The sequence below is a fragment of the Rhinichthys klamathensis genome, unplaced genomic scaffold, assembly GCF_029890125.1.
Source record: "Rhinichthys klamathensis goyatoka isolate OS25496 unplaced genomic scaffold, OSU_Roscu_1.1 h1tg000228l_1, whole genome shotgun sequence".
NCBI lineage: Eukaryota > Metazoa > Chordata > Actinopteri > Cypriniformes > Leuciscidae > Rhinichthys > Rhinichthys klamathensis.
Genome location: NW_026606752.1, coordinates 2,588,182 through 2,606,274, shown reverse-complemented (window position 1 = coordinate 2,606,274; position 18,093 = coordinate 2,588,182). Strand labels below are relative to the sequence as shown.

Genomic DNA, 18,093 nt, shown 5'->3' with positions numbered 1-18,093 from the left:
GGGTTACAGACTGCACACTCAAAAACACACTCCTGCTCTTGTTGAACGCTATTTGATTTTTCCCCTCCTTTTTTGATCCTGCCCAGTGCGTTCCCAGGCAGTTTGCCTTATTGAAGGACATATAGGGTGTGCGGAAGCATTTGCCTCTCAAGGTAAAACTCTCATTTCTCTTCACAATGTCTTGTTTGAAGCTTATTTTTTCTGCTGTTTTTTATTATTTTTTTATTCAGTAATAACCTACATAACCAATCTAGTCATAAATTACAACAGAGCATAATAAAAGCACAGCTGTGTTTATGATGCTTTGATGAGGGAGTGACCTCTCTGCACCCTCTAAAGCTGGTTTGTGTGTGTGAATGGAGTCGTCCTGTAGAGGGCAGAGTTTTACTGTGTGACGGTGACCTCACTGCTCAAGCTGCTCTCTGAGGGATGCTGGCCTATACAAAAGCATTAGTCTCACCTTCCTAAAGCAAGTTGCATAACAGAGCTTCTTCTTTCATGCCGTATCAAGCGATCGCTTTGAAAGAGCACTGCAAGCTGTCATGCAGGGAGAATATCAGGATATGTGTTGCTCCTACCTCTATAGTGATCTGGCTGGTTGCAAGGGGGATCTTGGTTGCTAGGGTGTTGCTAGCTGCTTGCTTGGGTGTTCTGGGTGGTTGGTAGGGCCTTCTAGATGATTGCTGAGGTGTTGCTACCTGGTTGCTAGTGAGTTCTAGGTGGGTGGTTGCTAAGATTTTGATATGTGGTTGCTAGGGTGTTCTGGGTAATTGCTCCTATACAGTTTTCTTGCTGGTTGTTAGGGTGATATTGCCATTGCTTGGGTGTTCTGGGTAATTGCTAGTATCTATACAGTGTCCTGGCTAGTTTTTAAGGTGTTCTGGGTGGTTACTACTTGCTAGGGTTTTTCTAGCTGTTTGTTAGGTTGTTCTGGGTGGTTGCTAGGGTATTGCTAGCTGGTTACTAGTGAGTCTGGGTGGGTGGTTGCTAAGATGTTGCTATGTGGTTGCTAGGGTTTTCTGGCTAGTTTTCATGGTTTTCTGGGTGGTTTCTACTTGGCTGTTTCTAGGTGGTTGTTAGTGTGTCCTGGGGGGTTGCTAGGGTGTTGCTAGCTGATTACGAGGGAGTTATGGGTGGTGGTTGCTAAGATGTTGCTATGTGGTTGCTAGGGTGTTCTGGTTAGTTTTTAAGGTGTTCTGGGTGGTTACTACTTGCTAGGGTGTTTCTAGCTGGTTGTTAGGGTGCTCTGGGTGGTTGCTATAGTGTTGCTAGCTGATTACGAGGGAGTTATGGGTGGTGGTTGCTAAGATGTTGCTATGTGGTTGCTAGGGTGTTCTGGTTAGTTTTTAAGGTGTTCTGGGTGGTTACTACTTGCTAGGGTGTTTCTAGCTGGTTGTTAGGGTGCTCTGGGTGGTTGCCAGGGTGTTGCTAGCTGGTTACTAGGGAGTTATGGGTGGTGGTTGCTACGATGTTGCTATGTGGTTGCTAGGGTGTTTCTAGCTGGTTGCTAATGTGTTCTGGGTGGCAGCTATAGATGATTTTTTATTGGCTCAAGTTAAAAGAGCCCACTCTCAAGTCTCTGTCATGATCTGGTCTCTAGACACGACTTCAATGTCAGTGAGATTTTCTTCATCACATATTTTTATGTGACATCAGGCCTTTTTATGTTTTCCACGTGTGTCATTCCAGAAAAGGCAAGGTTGTCCTTTACTGTCACTCCGATGGATGTTCATATGAAGCACATTCATGGCCATACAGGAAAACATCATTCAAGTTTATGGGACCGAAGAAAACAACTTAAAGTGATTGTCGTCGTGTTCCGTGTAATTGCTTCAGGTCGATTCGATCCTAGAAAATCATTTTCCAACCTGAAATTCCAGATGATGTATGGAACGAAGTGTTCTTAAGCACTTTATTATGTAATTTGTGAGTAAGGACATGACAGGAGGCCTTTTCTTGGAATGGGATCTGGACAGGAAGTGACATATTTAATGCACCGGTCACTCTTTGAGGAATGACTCACTCTGTGTTTACCTCTGGTGACTAATGTAACCCAACCGCTTGGACACACACAACACACACAATCACTTGGATTGCCATCTCTACTTTCTCCTTACTTCATCTGGATGGAGACTGAAACATCTCGACCTTCTCTTAAACACAATCGTTCCCTGGGAAACACGCGGGAATCCATGGAATTGATTCGCGAAGAGGAAGAGATTTATTGGATTGTGTATTTTTGCGCAGTGCGGTAGATTAGCTCCCAGCGGATTCCTCTTCCCTCACCTCTGCGCTCTTACGCCCAACTGCCCCCCTCACCGTCCACCAACAGGAGCGCCTCACTCCGCCATATTTGATCATTGACTTCCCTCAGCGCTTAATCGCAGTCCTCTTAATGGCACTGAGAGTTTGCGTCAAACAAGACATGGTAAAATCCATCCTTACTTTATTAACAGCATGAGACATTTGTCAAGAGGATGAATGTGTTGAGTGATTTAGAGGCTGCTGTTGAAAAGAGCAGCTTGATGTGTTTTGGATGCTGGCAGGGAGCCATTTGTTGGGGGGGTAGAAAACCCAAACTTTAACCCCCATAAAAACAACAACACAAGCACAATAGAGACACAATCAGCCCAAACCAGTAGGCAATTTAGGTGGCCTTTAAACACTGAATATGACAAATTAAAAAATCACATTAGAAACGTGCAAAATGTTCTTAATGAAATGTATAAAATAATAATAATATTAGAATTAACACACACACACACGCGCACACACACACACACACACCACCAAAAAGTTTTGGATCGTTAAGATTTTTAATGTTTTTATAGTCCTTCAGAAGATCCTTCAGAAATCATTCTAATATGCTGATTTGATGCTCAAGAAACATTTCTGATTATTATCAATGTTGAAAACAGTTATTTACATTTTTATTTCCTGGATTCGTTGATGAATAGAAAGATGAACTGAAAGCTTTTGTTGCATCAAATCATCATATTAGAATGATTTCTGAAGGGTCATGTGACACTGAAGACTGGAGTAATGATGCTGAAAATTCAGCTTTGATCACAGGAATAAATTACACTCTATAAATATATTAAAATGGAAAACAGTTATTTTAATCAAATAAATGCAGCCTTTGTGAGCAGAAGAGACCTCTTTAAAAACATTAAAAATCTTACCGATCCAAAACCTTTAAACGGCAGTGTATGCATACATTAGTTTAATATTAGTTTGATGTCATATTAATATGAAGTATTATAGTATTATTTATAATTTTTTATTTGCACACACATATATAATATAATATAATATATTTAGTGCTGTTAAATCATCTAACATAAAATTTTGCTAATATTATATTTACATATTGTGTGTGCATATATATACACACACAAACCTTTATGTTAGATGCGATTAATCATTTTGACAGCACTAAATATAATATAATATATGTTTATTGTTTTTATGGTTTATATTAGTAAAACTTTTAAATGTATATGATTCCTAATATGTTCATGTCCGAATGCAATGTAAAACATAATATCAATAATATTATAGTCCAAAATAAAATATATAAATAATACAATATTAATATGACATCAAACTAATGTTTGATTATATTATATTATTCCCTTTCTGCTGGAATTTTTGCAGTACAGTATGTGTATACACTATTATAGTTAGTGTCTTATAGTAAAAAAAAAAGTTTTTTTCTTAAAGTTTGCCATCAAGTCCCTTGAGCACAATTGTATATTCTGCTTCGTTTTCAGTGTTATGTTGTTTTAAATATTCAGTACTTATTGCATATGGATGGACTAAAGTCGGCACACTTTCTTCAATGTGTGCAGAACAGAAATCTGCAAGAATTTAGCAGAATTGCAGAATAAGCTACAGGAACCTTGGGATGCGATGATGATATTCATGTATGTTGAGCATACAAACTCATTTAAAAATATAGTTTTGTGTTATTATTGTTTTTTCTTCTTCTGGTCATATTCAGGTTTTACAGCATGCAAAAATATGATTTGAGTGCCCCCTTTCATGCGGCGCCCCCTTCAGCTTCAACCTGGCATCTCCACCAGAAAGTCCAAACTGGTTGACCAGCTTAGTTTTCCTGCAAAACCAGCACCAGAACCAGAATTCAAGCAGCATGGAAATGCAATATTTACCATCATCTCTCAGTGTCTGTTGTCAGAATCACCAAGAGGGAGCTAGAGACTGATATTTGTAGCCGTATATACTTTCTCTTAGATCCTTTCATGCCAACTTTATCCCCTACATCCATTTATTCTTATCATTTAGGAATAGCTATTGTGTTTACCCAGATTTCCCAGGCTGCCTTGAAGCCAGTGTGAAGTGAACAGTATCTCTGAAGGATTATTATTGGTTGGAGGATATGATCTGAACAAAGTGGTTTGGCCCCAAGCTCACGAGGCTAATTAAAAGATTTAATTATTCTACTGTTCACACTCATAGGGTGATGATTTCCAGTCTCTAGCTAACTCTAACAACTCTGAACGCCATGTTTTGTTTTATATTTTACTGATTAGTATTATGTATTGCAGTTTTATTAATATTTTTTGAAAAAAAGCATTTTTTTTTATTATTAACGTATAATTTGATTTTTTTATATGCTTTTGTAAAAAAAAAAAATATATATTACTATATAGGTTTTACATTTTTTTTATTTCAGTGTTAGTTTGTTTTTATTTTATTTTCCGGTTAATCCTTTTTGTTCTTAAACTTCTAATTAATTCAGCTGATACCCAAGGCAAGATTTGTCATCTAATATACAATTTATTTTAGTTTTATTCATGTTTTAGTTAAAGATAATAACTCTGATTAAAACCACATATTTGTGTTTTTAACCCAAATGATTACGATCATACTTGATCATATACTTATATCACGTACTGCTTTTGGTGCACAATGTTAAGGATTGGTGCGTTCCATTTGTCCTCGGATATGGGAAATTCCTCGTTCCCAGTAGGAACTTTTAATTGGAACGCCCCCTCAAGTCGGAGTTGCAACTGGGAAACTCAGGAAAGCACAACAACAACAACCCTCACTTCAGAATCCAACATGGCTGCCCAGCGCATCAACAACCATAGTAAAACAGAAGTAATATATTGTTTATTAGCCCTTCTGTTTGTCTGTGTCTTAATAAACTCAGTGGTGCTCACATGACATGATACATCAGCATTATCTGTGCAAAATACCACTTTGTTATGTGTTTGTATTACGAAAAAGCGAGCAAAGGTTTGCCTGGACGCTTCCATCTTAGTTTTCCGACCTGTGTACTGGAACGCGGTTAACTCGGGTGTCACGTCATTCCCTACGAGTACGACATCCCTATTCCGAGGTAAATGGAACATAGTGTGTGACAAGTATATAGAGCGTTATTTCAGGGGGCGTTTACACGAAAATGGAAAACCTTTTATGCTTCTTTTTTTTTTTCATGACAACAGCGTTTTGGGGGCCGGTTCCAACGTGAATGTTTGTGAAAACAAAACCGTTATAGTCTCCTTGTAAACTACAGAAACGCGAATTTGCGAAAACTGTGACATTATAAGCATGCATGTTACGTGCTCAGTCTATAGGCTCGCAGTGTTTCATTACAATGTGACATCTCAGTCTACTCACTGGCCTGGCATAAATAATCCAGCGTTTTTAGTCGTTTTCGCGGATCGTTTTGATAACGTTGTCGACTGTTCGAGAAAATCCAGCCCGATCTCACTGCAATTCGTACGAATTTTTTAGAGGTGGCTAATTCGTACTAATTCATACGACCTCACTCGTACAAATTCGTACGATTTTTGCTAATTCGTACATATTTTACGAGTTACCAAATTCGTATGAATTCGTACGAATGACCTACCCCTGACCCCGCCCCTAAACCTACCCATCACGTGGGTTTAGACAAATCGTACGAATTCGTACGAGTGAGGTCGTATGAATTAGTACGAATTAGCCACCTTTTAATCACTCGTACGAATTGGTCGTGAGATAGCGTTGGAAAATCGCAAAGGAAAAACTTGTGTAAACATACCTTCAGTTTGGAAATCCAATTCGCTATATTCACACTCGATTTCAACCTGAGCTGGCCTCTTGTGCGTTCCAATCCGTCAAACTTCCCATGAGAGCTTTCTGTAGTGTGTAAACTTTAAAAACCTATACAGTTCAACCTCCAACATTCATGTCATTTGGATTTCCATGCAGGCCTCCTCAAAGTCGGAGTACGTTTGCTCTCCTCTCAGTCTCTCGGTCTCGGACAGCATAACCCTCCAAAACGCTGCTCCCTGGAGGTTTTAGAGTCCGGATTTTGATGATGGATAGGAAGGCAGAAGAAAGTGGATGTTGAAGCAGAGATTCGTCTTCTCGGACACAAGCAAATGTCTGCTTTAAAAGCTGGATACATCATGCATCATGAAATGGTGACAACATGATGTCAGCTTGTTGCTTCACAAGACCAATGCATCTTCTTTACCCTACTTCTACCGACAACATCTCTTGAGCCTTTTTTTTTTTTACTGGTTAGACTGGTTTTGATTGGACTTGGTCTTAAATTAGAACATCCTGCGTCATCAAAACAATCAATAAAACAGCAGAATCGTCCAGCATTTATTTCCTGTAGATCGTGTGTGTAAGATAGATAAACCCGGAAACAAGCTGTTGGAAAGAAGATTCCTTGTGGAACTGGGGCTAAAAATAATAATAATGACTAAATCATTCCGCTTTGAGCTATCGACAGGCCAGTAAGCACAAAATGAGTCTTCTCCAGATCAATTGCTTAATTGCTTTACAGAGTAGCTGCCATATAAGAGCTGACGGGACAAAATTCTGTCTAGTAAGACCTGCTTGTCCTAATAGTGAAAACAAAAATCGAAAAGGGGCAAAATATCAAGTGCATAAACTTCATTAGTTACTCTCTGCTTTGAGATGTTTCTAAAATATCGACGTTTCCATGAGACGTCTTAATGAATTGATTAAAATGAATGAATAAGACATTTTTCGGTACCACTTTACAATAAGGTTTCATTTCTTAACATTAGTTAACGTGATCTTTCGATCTAATGGACAAAAATAAGCTTACATATGAAAGAAAGACGACAGAAAAACACACGGAGAGCAGCAGCTTTCGTTTCTGCTCTGATAACGGCAAGACTATACGCTGAATGTTGTGTGTGTGTGTTAGAAATGAGGAAAGGTGAGAGAACATTGAGCTTGGTACGTTTTTCGTCTTCAAAACAAACTTGGGTCTTCAGCCGACAAAGTTTGAATCCCGTCTGGCTAGTGCGCTTCCCGTAATGTATTTATGTGCTTGTAGCATCATTAGGTTAGCAACATGCTAACTCTATTGAAAGATACTGTAAGTCGTCTCAATGCCTGTGAAAATTTGTGGGCAAAACGCTCCTTTAGCCAGTGGTGTAGCACTTTTAAAACAAGAAACTTTGAAACTTTCGTGACCAACTTGAAACCAACGAAGAAACTTTTTGCTCACAAAACCACCGTGTTGTGGCCGCACCTTCATTTCTAAATGTGTGATCTATGCGTTTCACTATGTAAACACTAGACAGCAAGGTAGTTTTAGGTTTTGGAGCAGACATAATAACTTGGTCATAGCCTAGACTGTACATTTTAAAAGTGTATATATGCTAAAGGTTAATTTTGAATCTCTGGACTTTTAGGAGGACATTAGCATATAGCTTCAAAGCTAATCCACATGCGGCCTAAAAGCCACAAACCCTTGTTAGAGAATATATCTTGAATTGTGAGTTTATTATTGAGTTTATTTTTCCTATCCTATTAGGAAATTCTTTCTCTTGTGTTTAAAACTATTTAGTGCTTAAAACTAGAAGAAAAAACATTTACAAATGGGATAAAAAATTGAAAACAAGTTTATTTCTTAAGTAAATATTTGATTTAAGAAAACTATTTTTACTGGAAAACAAGACAAAAAATGTTTTTTAATGTGTACTATGATGTTGATTCAGTCACAAACAAGTTAAAACTAGCTATCAGTTTAACCCTTAAATGCATGAATGTTTAGCCAATCATTATTACATATCCGGGTCTTTAGCGACCCGGATCTATATCTAACACGGATGGATCTCTACCTGTTGCTGTGATATAAAACTCTCCTGATATTAGAGAAACAAATACAGAAGAATAAAATAAAGCATATTCTGTTACCTTTTGGAGCTTGGAAGGGTTCAGTTTGAGCAGATGTTTTATACCATCATCACTGTCCTCGTCAGAGCTCATTTCCCAGTACATTCAACATCTGGCTCATATTCGCCATCTAAAACATATTCTCAAAACTATCTTGTTCAACATCTACAAAATCAATATTTTGACCGCTGGCAGCTTCTTCACCAGATCAAGTGACAGTGACTCATAATATTTGATTGCGTTCAGTACTTTGCTCTGCAGTAAATCTGAAACTGAGCTATTTCAAGTTTTGCTTTTGTTTTCTGCCTGCAGTAACTATGAGTGAAACTTTACTTCATCATTGTGTATCAGACACTGCCACCTTGTGGAATACATGTGAATTGCACTTATTCAGTCATCAAAGATCAAATTATTGTTGTGCAGAAAAAAAATACTAACACCGTTACACACCTCGGGTCATTAGCGACCCGATAGGAGGGTTCAATAGGAGGAGGGTAGTGAATAACGTCCCGGGTCACAGACCCGAGGTATACGTTTAAGGGTTAACTAGCTGTCTGACCTTAAACATCATTCAACAATCGTTATAGGCAAAATGAGAGTCGATGTTCTCCTGGAATAACCTGATTTTTTTTTTGTTGTATATGTCATCTGCCTTTAGGTACACGCATTGCAAGGCTGGGTTTTTACAAATTCTGGATTCCTTTCCCCAAACACTCCCTCAGAGGCTTTTGCTTACTAGACCGTTTTGCGGTTCTGTTTGGTGATTCAGAACACCTCAGGGCCGAGCACTGTAATAGACTCGAGGAGCGTGCCTCAAACGTGACTCACTTTCCATCATGTTATTGACTCAGTGCCTCTTAAATGTGTTCTTTTCAATTTCGTTAACGTATTGAAGGACATTTCGCTTTTGTGGTTATATAGCACTGACATATCCACATATTTGAGCCTGATATCATACAATATCCTTCCCCGAGTGCGAAAATCTGTGAGGAAAAACTTTTAGCTATCACAAAACCCTTTAATAAAATGCCATGGGCATCGAATTAAATTAAATAACACCATAAATGCTGTCTATAATGCTACCCTGCAGAAAAGGTTGTGACAGCCACTTTGTGCTTTACTGCTCTCAAGCTTCACTGAACAATATCATCATCTAGACACTTAACTTCAAACGGGTCGTATAGCAGACAGCGCACATTTCTGGTATATACAGCCTGGGTATATGGTGTACAAACTGTGCTATAATGCCTGGGGACTTAGATATTAGCTTCACATGAGAATAGGAGATAAGTCACGCCACAAGAGAATAATTTCTGCTCACACGGTTTAATTACAGTGTATCACAGCGCTATAGTTGTTCATTGTGTCCGTGTGACCTTGTCCCAACCTTATAAAAGTCAAGCCCAGCCCTCCCTCGCTCGAACTCTGTCCTCTGGTGTAAACGGCATGCATGAGGTCTCCTACTCTCAGGACCCCTGCGCCCGCGTTGGTCACAGGAGAACGAGGTTCATTAGGGGCCGAGATAAGAGGTGACACTGCAGGCCATCAGGGATTTGCTGAAAATGCTTACATTAATGAAGGTTGAATGCAAGATTGCATTTATGAACATTTGGCCACTATAACTAATTTATAGTGCTGCAAATATTCATCGTTTTAAACTTAAAATATGTTATTTTTATATACCAGTAATTTTATTACCGGGGAAAGAGTTAATATATTAACAACAATAATAATATTTATTAGATTTTTTTATTATTATATGTTATGTGCAATGAAAATGGCCCAACGTCGTCTCCTTCACCGATCCATTCCTTTAATGGCCGCCGGGTTTGTTGTTTTTGCAGAACTTTTAGCTGTAATATTTTAGACATCTGTTTGACTAGCACATGTCAAAACTCTTAGGAGACATTCTGGATGGCAGGTTAGGTAATAAGCGCTTTTCTCATTCTCTTGATTAACCGAGTGTCCTTCACAGTTGTTCTATATGTTCCTCCTGTTCTGCGGTCTCTCTCTCTCTCTCTCTCTCTCTCTCTCTCTCTCTCCTCTCTCTCTCTCTCTCTCTCTCTCTCTCTCTCTCTCTCTGCATGTGTTTCTGCTGAGGGCTCGCGCTACGGAGGACGTTCGTGATTACAAGCTACGTCACTTTTTCTTGTGTATGCAGCTAATGATAATGACGTCAACCATATCCCAGCCAGCCTGCATTGATTTAAATACTGTGCAAATCGTGTTAGATTTCATCAGAGGCACAATACTGTTTACCAATCATGTTTTATTTGCCATATTTATTATTTTATTATGCTGTAAATCCATTACACTCTCCGTGTGAAGGATACAGGAGCTGGATTCTGCATTTTATGCTGTCTGTAGTGTCACACAGAGGCACAGGTGTCAAGGGCAGTTTATCTTGCTTCCTTGCATTGTTTTTGCAGAGGCTGACTGGGCATCGCTGGCATTTGGAGCCCAGTGTGAATATGTGTGAGGTTTGTCTAAAACTGCAGATGCAGAATAGCAGTGGACACTGGGGAGCTGAAGGGGGCGCTGTCCACAACTGACCACACTGGAGGGTCATAGAAAAATCTTCAGCTTGTGCTTTGTTATGGGTGAGGACATAACTTAAACATCCCAAATGAAGGGCCTCGTTGCCTGGTTTAACAGTATATTCTGACTGACTGTATGGGAATAAAAGAAAAAGAACAAATAGAACCTGAAGAGGAAGTAGAGAGAGTAAACCTACAGTATATTGACTATTTAAGATAAGTAAAGGTAAAAAAAAAAAAAGTCTATTTGCACCCCTCCCATATCTGTCTGTTTGCTTGGTTTTCCGCCTGTACTGCGGATGCTATCTAAAGTGGAGGGCTGCGCTCCGAGAGCTGAAAGAATCGGAGGAAGTTGTCAGTGTAATGCAGGCAGAGTGAGGTTTTCCTGTGGGAGTCATGTGGTCAGAGTCAGATTTAATCTACATTTTTACAATTAAAGTAAATCTTTTACAATGTACAAGTATTAAATCAAAGGACTGTCTGTCTGTCTGTCTGTCTGTCTGTCTGTCTGTCTGTCTGTCTGTCTGTCTGTCTGTCTGTCTGTCTGTCTGTCTGTCTGTCTGTCTGTCTGTCTGTCTATCTATCTATCTATCTATCTATCTATCTATCTATCTATCTATCTATCTATCTATCTATCTATCTATCTATCTATCTATCTATCTATCTATCTGTCTGTCTGTCTGTCTATCTACAGTATCTATCTATCTATCTATCTATCTATCTATCTATCTGTATCTGTCTATCTATCTATCTATCTATCTATCTATCTATCTATCTATCTATCTATCTATCTATCTATCTATCTATCTATCTATCTATCTATCTATCTATCTATCTGTCTGTCTATCTACAGTATCTATCTATCTATCTATCTATCTATCTATCTATCTATCTATCTACAGTATCGATCTATCTATCTATCGGTATATGTCTGTCTATCTGTCTATCTATCTATCTATCTATCTATCTATCTATCTATCTATCTATCTATCTATCTATCTATCTATCTATCTGAACAGTAAAAAAAAAAATCACTCTTTGGGACTGTTTGGTTTTGCTGAGTTTGCATAAAATGTTGTGCCCTAATAATCCCTCTTCATTCACAAAACTCAGTTTCTAAAACCACTTTACCTCAATACCTTTTAATAACAACACGGCAAAGTGGAACATCCCAGATGATGATGATGCTGCTGCTCTCTCTCTCTCATGTTCCCACCCCCGGAGAAATGCGATGGAAATGTCCAGGCAGTCAGACAGACATGTCACTGCTGTGCTGTGGGAAAGAGGGAGCAGAGTAGAGCTCATCTCATCTCCTCTCCTCCTGCTGCCATTGCAGTGAGTCTCTCTCTCTGCTGCACACACACACACACACACACACACACACACAGGGCTAAAGCACGACATCCCGCCCTCTGCCTCCCCGCAGGTGGACCAACACACCTCCGAACGGATATTACACATCAGGAATGCTATGAATACACCCGATTCTTGCGGGATAGACGTGTCACATTCAGAGATTTTGTGAAATGTATTCGCTTCATCAGCAATAAGAGGAGATCAGTGGCGGTACATGGCGAACTTTGGGCTCATCTGACATGTTGCTGCTCATCCTTATAAGAGACCACAACACACTTTAGCCCGACACACGGGCCAGAGGGGAAGAAAACACGGATTTTATCTCTCCCAGGCTGATCAAGCCCTCATAACCTTATTTTTTTATTTATTTCTTTGAGGCGACAACATTTAGCCTCAACTTGCTTCAGCGCGAGCAGCTAAAGGAACAAAATGTCTGCCCGGGCTTCCTCTAATAAGGTTTGTTAACATTGAACGTTTCTGATACCATGTCAGCAGTTGTTAGGAGCTGAATTATGAAATATAATAGAACCAGAGCTTAAAATGTCTGTGTTATCGATGTCTGAGGTCATAAATGTGGGCGCGCGTTTAGCCTCAGCTAACGGAGATTCCTCAACTTATGCTAACACGCTAACGCTAGCTGATCTGTGCGGTAGTTTTACAGCTTTAATTTAACACATGGTGCTTCAGTTTTGTATATAACCTTTGTTGTTTAATCTCAATACTCTAGTTTTATTATTTAACGTTTGTGTCGCATTTGTTTATGTGATAGTGAGACAAATATGTGGTTAAGTGCTTAGCTGAAGTGGTTTCTAAGTCTGTCGGATTCATGAAGCTTTTAAATGTTGCATTTGAACGTTTTTAAATGTTATAATATAATGCAATTTTTGTCTGCCATCTCCGCTTTTAAACAAACAGGTTGACAGCATTGTATTGACAATGTCTCAAGTGATCTAAAAAATATGACAGAGAAGGGAAGTGCTTATGTGAAATCTCTTTAAGCTGTTATAAAATGTGTTATGTAAAATTTCTCTGTATTTCGGGATTTAAATGTTTCACTGTATTTTATAGCTGTTAATAAGTCTGTGTTTGAGAGCTGACATGCATAGATGGTCTGTGCACACTGATGACAGGAATGATACATATTAAACTCCTCAGCTGCGGTTGTTGGAAGGTTGTTTTTGCTTGAGTTTGAATTTTAAGTTAACTCTTGTCCATTAATTTAAAGCCCATGGAAACTTTAGGACGTGAAATGTAAATGAGATCAGCTGTCACACGATACAGTTTCTGTTGGGCGGGTCTTTCAGTTGACACCTGTTGAAGCCCCGCCCACAACAGGTGAGCTTCATACAACAGGTGGAACATCTCAGGAATGTGACTTTCCTCTTTTCTCGCTATCATGAGTCACGGGTCGCTTTGCTGTCAAGGGATGTTTGGGTAAGCCGAGGAACATTTAACCTGTTTGACCGGATCAGCCGAAAGGGCATGATTTACTTGAGTTGCTTTCATTATGTTGTTTAACATGAGTTATTATTTGACATTGCTTTCTTGTTCGTCATTTATTAATGGTAGGTGTTACCACTGTGTAGATGGCAGTAAGCAGGACAAAAAAAATGCTAAACACCCTTCGTAATACTGGTGGTCCATATTCATCTTCGTATTCATTTACTATCAGGCCTTAAATGTGTCATTCTATCCCTAAAACTGTATTTGGCATGATTTACATTTACATTTTTGTTGTCTGAACTTAAATTGAAAATGTAGCTTTTCCTAACTAAAAATCTGTAATTAACTAAAAATCATTAATTTCCCACAGACTTTAAAGTCATTTTTAGCTCCATTAAAGTCACTGTGCTCTTGTTTTGTAAATTTTGTTTGATATTCTTTTTGCTCACTTAAAGTAATAGTTCATTTAAAAAAAAAAAATACAAATTCTGTTGTTCCAAACCTGTATGAATTTCTTTCTTCTGCTGAACGCAAAATATGATATTTTGAAGAATGCCGGTAACCAGACAGTCGATAGATCCTGACATGGTTACTGATATTCTTCAAAATATCTTCTTTTGTGTTCAGCAGAAGAAAGAAATTCATACAGGTTTGGAACAACTTGAGGGTGAGTAAATGATGACAGAATTTTCATTTTTAAGTGAACTGTTCCTTTAAGCGAGAATCAGATCGTTCTTGTGTTTGAATTAAATTGACTTGTATCGCAGTACCTAAAAAAAGTGCCTTGTCCATTATTCCCTTGCCAAAGGCGATGTTTGTGCATATTGGTGCATGGCGAGTGTTAATTTTTTACTGTGGTTGTAAGACTTGTTTTGTTGGTTAATAACAGCACTTATTTGTGGACAAAACAGATGCGGGGCAAAGAAGGGATTGTGCTTTAGTTTGCATTGTTCAGTAATACTTATCCCTCTCATGGTCTGTGACTTTGGGCCGGTTGCAGTGTTGCCAAGTCTGTGGTTTTCCCGCAGAATTATGCAACTTTTATACTGTTATTTGTTTAGGCCTAGTTCGCGGGTTTAAGCCCCCCCCCCCCCCCCCCCCAGGCCAGAACGCGTTTTTTTATTTATTTTTTTTTTTTTAAATGAGCAATTCGGTTGATTTTGTTGTGCAGATCTGGCAACCCTACCCGGTAGTTTCACTGGTCAAGTCTACCCTGTAATCCTGTTGGTCTAATCTCTTCATGAGATCAAAGGCAGAACCACAACATGATTTCCCGTCTAGCCTGAATGGAGGATTTTGTTTGTGGCTCGCTCTGTGCCCTTTCTTGGTAAAAACACTGGCCCTAGTCTCCCGCCCTACATTACAACTGAAATGAAGCTTTAGATGTAGACTTGTTAGGGTGATGCAGTTTGGCAGGCAGAGGCCTGGACAGTGGACACTGACTCGCTCAAGGTGGCTGAACACTAGACAACTTCACTGTGGCCCTTATTACTGTCTTCGATAATAATCTGTTTTGACTAAATTAAATCCACTCCCTTCCGTCATTATAATAATTAAAGCCAATTTAATCTTTGTTTAATGTATACAGTTCTTTTGGCTGTTTATTTTCCCAATGCCATCTTCCCTGTAGTTTTACTAGGGTGGCTGAAAAGTTTTGGGTTTTATTAAATAAAAAGCACATACAATAAGTACGTTGAACTTGTCAGAGAAAAAATGTGTACTACTTTTGACCAATATTTAATTAACTACAATACTATAATATTATTTATTTCCCTTTTTTCCATATTATTTTAATAATTTATTTTGGCAGTTATATTTGTATTAATTAATTAATTTTGAATAAATAAATACCAATATTTCTAATAATAGGATTTTTTTTCCATGTTCATTTTTTTGGCACATATACATTTATATTAGGTTTAAAAAATAATAATATTTGTAGTAATAATAATAATACATTTTTTCCATATTGTTTATTTTATTTTGGCTTTAGTACTGTGTAATATCAACATGAAAGTTTGAAAACCGCTTGATTGGTATATCTATTTTTTTTAAATAATTAAAATGATTATTTTCTTCAAAAGATATTACCATTGTTCCATGTCCAAAACACATGGTAGTGCCATGGTACATTTTAGTAACTCTTTATTACTGATTTTGCTTTATTTCTTTGTATTTTTCTTTGGAAGTTTCTCGAAAGCTCATAGTGTGCAAAAGAGAAGGATGAAACGTCTCTAGAACAACTCCCGTTTAAGCTGTTCGTTTGTTAGTTAGTGTTTTTATCGTAATGCTTTAGCTACAGTGTGAGTTTTGGGAGTTGGCATGGTGATCCCCCCCCCAGCTCCCTTCAGTCGTTTGTTTAATCTTGTAAAAGAATGCGAGAGCCGTCCTTCACAGCGGCGGTGGGCAAATCCAGGACTTATCCGAGGATTCACACAGAAATGACTCCCTAACAAAGTTTCCCGAACACTCCCATCAAACATATAGTCCCGCCCCAAACTCATGCCATTGGCTGACACACAAATTACACACTTCAGCTTTAACAATAGCAAATAAGTCATACATACGATTTCTGAATCTAAATGAACACACACAATATTTACTTTGAATTCACTATAAATTCACTTTAGAGCTTCCTTCTGTTAATCAGCCAATCAGAAACTAGAGCTCAATTAATCGTTAAAAGATCGCAACCTTGATTGAAACACCCACACAATCTTATTCCTGAATGACAGCGATTCAGCGATGTCTATTTAAACCTTTGACAACGATCACAGTGAACAACATTCGGGTCTTTTCAACCACACAGTATTGTCATTTCTGTCTTACAATAATTCATATCACTGAAGTACTGGGATACAAGTTTACAGTTCAGATAAAGTTAAATAAAGATCGAATCAATTACATCGTTACCAGTAGGTGGCGACAAGTGACTTCAAAAGTGTGTTTGTCATTGAATCATTCATTCAAGAGATTCGTTTAGAAATGCTGATTAGTCCAGTAATGAAGCAAGTGATGCATTTATGAGTGAGTCATTCAATCATTCATTCAGTTCAAATAAATAAATATTTTTATATGAATATAAGACTGCAGCAATTAACATTTGGTCTGAACCTCTATTAAATTACAGATTATTTTGTTTAGTTGTTTATTCAGATTTGGAGAGAATCGTGATCTCTTAAAAAAAAAAAAAAAATTATTCTTAATTTATCCAGAATAGGTCCATGCAGATAATCTCAAAATCACAAATTAATCTTTCATTGGTTAAATTGCGAAAATTTGTGTTTTCATTAGGTTGTCGAGTGTGTCCTCGTTGTCCTGTATAATGATGCATTTGATACATGAGATTGAGGGGATCAAGGACAAAGATACAGGCCATCTCTCTCTCTCTCTCTCTCTCTCTCTCTCTCTCTCTCTCTCTCTCTCTCTCTCTCTCTCTCTCTCTCTCTCTCTCTCTCTCTCTCTCTCTCTCTCTCTCTCTCTCTCTCTCTCGTATAGGGTCTCTTCTGTGTCAGGTGACCTGCTATTCTGTGAATCTTGGCCCTGTATTCTCTCTCGTGGATCAAGGGATTATTTTGTGCTTGTGGGTTAGACACTGACCCAGTACTTCTGCGTGTAAGAATGCGGTCCACGTGAGACACACAGGGCAGTAGTAGTCTCTATCATAGTGAACATGTAACGGTCATGAGCAGGAGATCACTAGCGCTGCATTGCCGTTTCAGACTGATCTCATGAAATGGCGTATGTATGACACGCCAATTCGTATTTTCATTTTTGGCGTGCTATCAACACGCATAATCGCTTTTCAGCGTGTTTATCAACGCCTTTGACTTAACGTTATATTACTGTATTATGTATATATAAATATATGACCTACCCCAACCCCGTCCCTAAACCTACCCGTCACTGGGGTTAATACCATTTATGAGTCTTCTCCTACCATCCTAGGAAAAGAAATATCGCTCCACAGATGTAGATATAGATTTTGCTTCGTTTCGCTCGGACATTTAACGGCGTACACATACACGCGGAATCACTCAGAGATTTAATGGCGTAGACATACACGCAAAAGATTTCGGCGTGGACATACACGCGGATAGCTCAAAATGCGTATAGATAACACGCCACTTGAATTGAAAGTGGCGTGTATGTTTACGCAAAGTCATGATGTCATGTTGGCCGTTTAGTATTACAATGCTAGTTGTAAATGTTGAGTTGAAAACAGTGTTTGATGAATAAATAATAAGTCTTTTAGGCAGAATAGAGATGTTAAGATGGAAATGCTACCCGTGGGATGCATTCTTGCGTTCCTTCTGCACTTAATAATCAGCATCTCACAGCATGAATTTTCCATTTAAGACTGTGAGAATTAAAACTCCTTCACCTTTAGTTATACAGTGCATCGTGTTAAAGGAATAGTAATCGCTTCAAAATAAAAAAAAATACAGGTTTGAAACAACTTGAGGGTGAGTAAATGACAGGATTTTCATTTTGAAGTGAACTATTCCTTTAATTTTAAAGGTGTGATGACATGGATTTTTTGTTACTTTAATATGTTCCTTGAGGTTTACTTATAATGTTC

General features: G+C 38.3%; 2 protein-coding genes across 18 annotated transcripts in view; one reads left to right on the top strand and one right to left on the bottom strand.

The window, feature by feature from the left end:
* tjp1b (tight junction protein 1b) overlaps nt 1–18,093 on the top strand; it is a 134,257-nt gene that overhangs the window by 54,528 nt on the left and 61,636 nt on the right. Inside the window, exon 1 of one of the 17 annotated variants that reach the window (XM_056265004.1) lies at nt 12,074–12,524. The exons of the other annotated variants lie outside the window; for them this stretch is intronic. Within the exon in view, the coding sequence (XP_056120979.1) occupies nt 12,498–12,524 (27 nt within the window). The 5' untranslated portion in view covers nt 12,074–12,497. Of the gene's footprint in view, nt 1–12,073; nt 12,525–18,093 lie in introns of those variants that run through there. 17 annotated transcript variants of the gene reach the window in all.
* Nucleotides 1–18,093, bottom strand: part of scamp5a (secretory carrier membrane protein 5a) — a 210,555-nt gene that overhangs the window by 159,589 nt on the left and 32,873 nt on the right. The window lies entirely within an intron of this gene.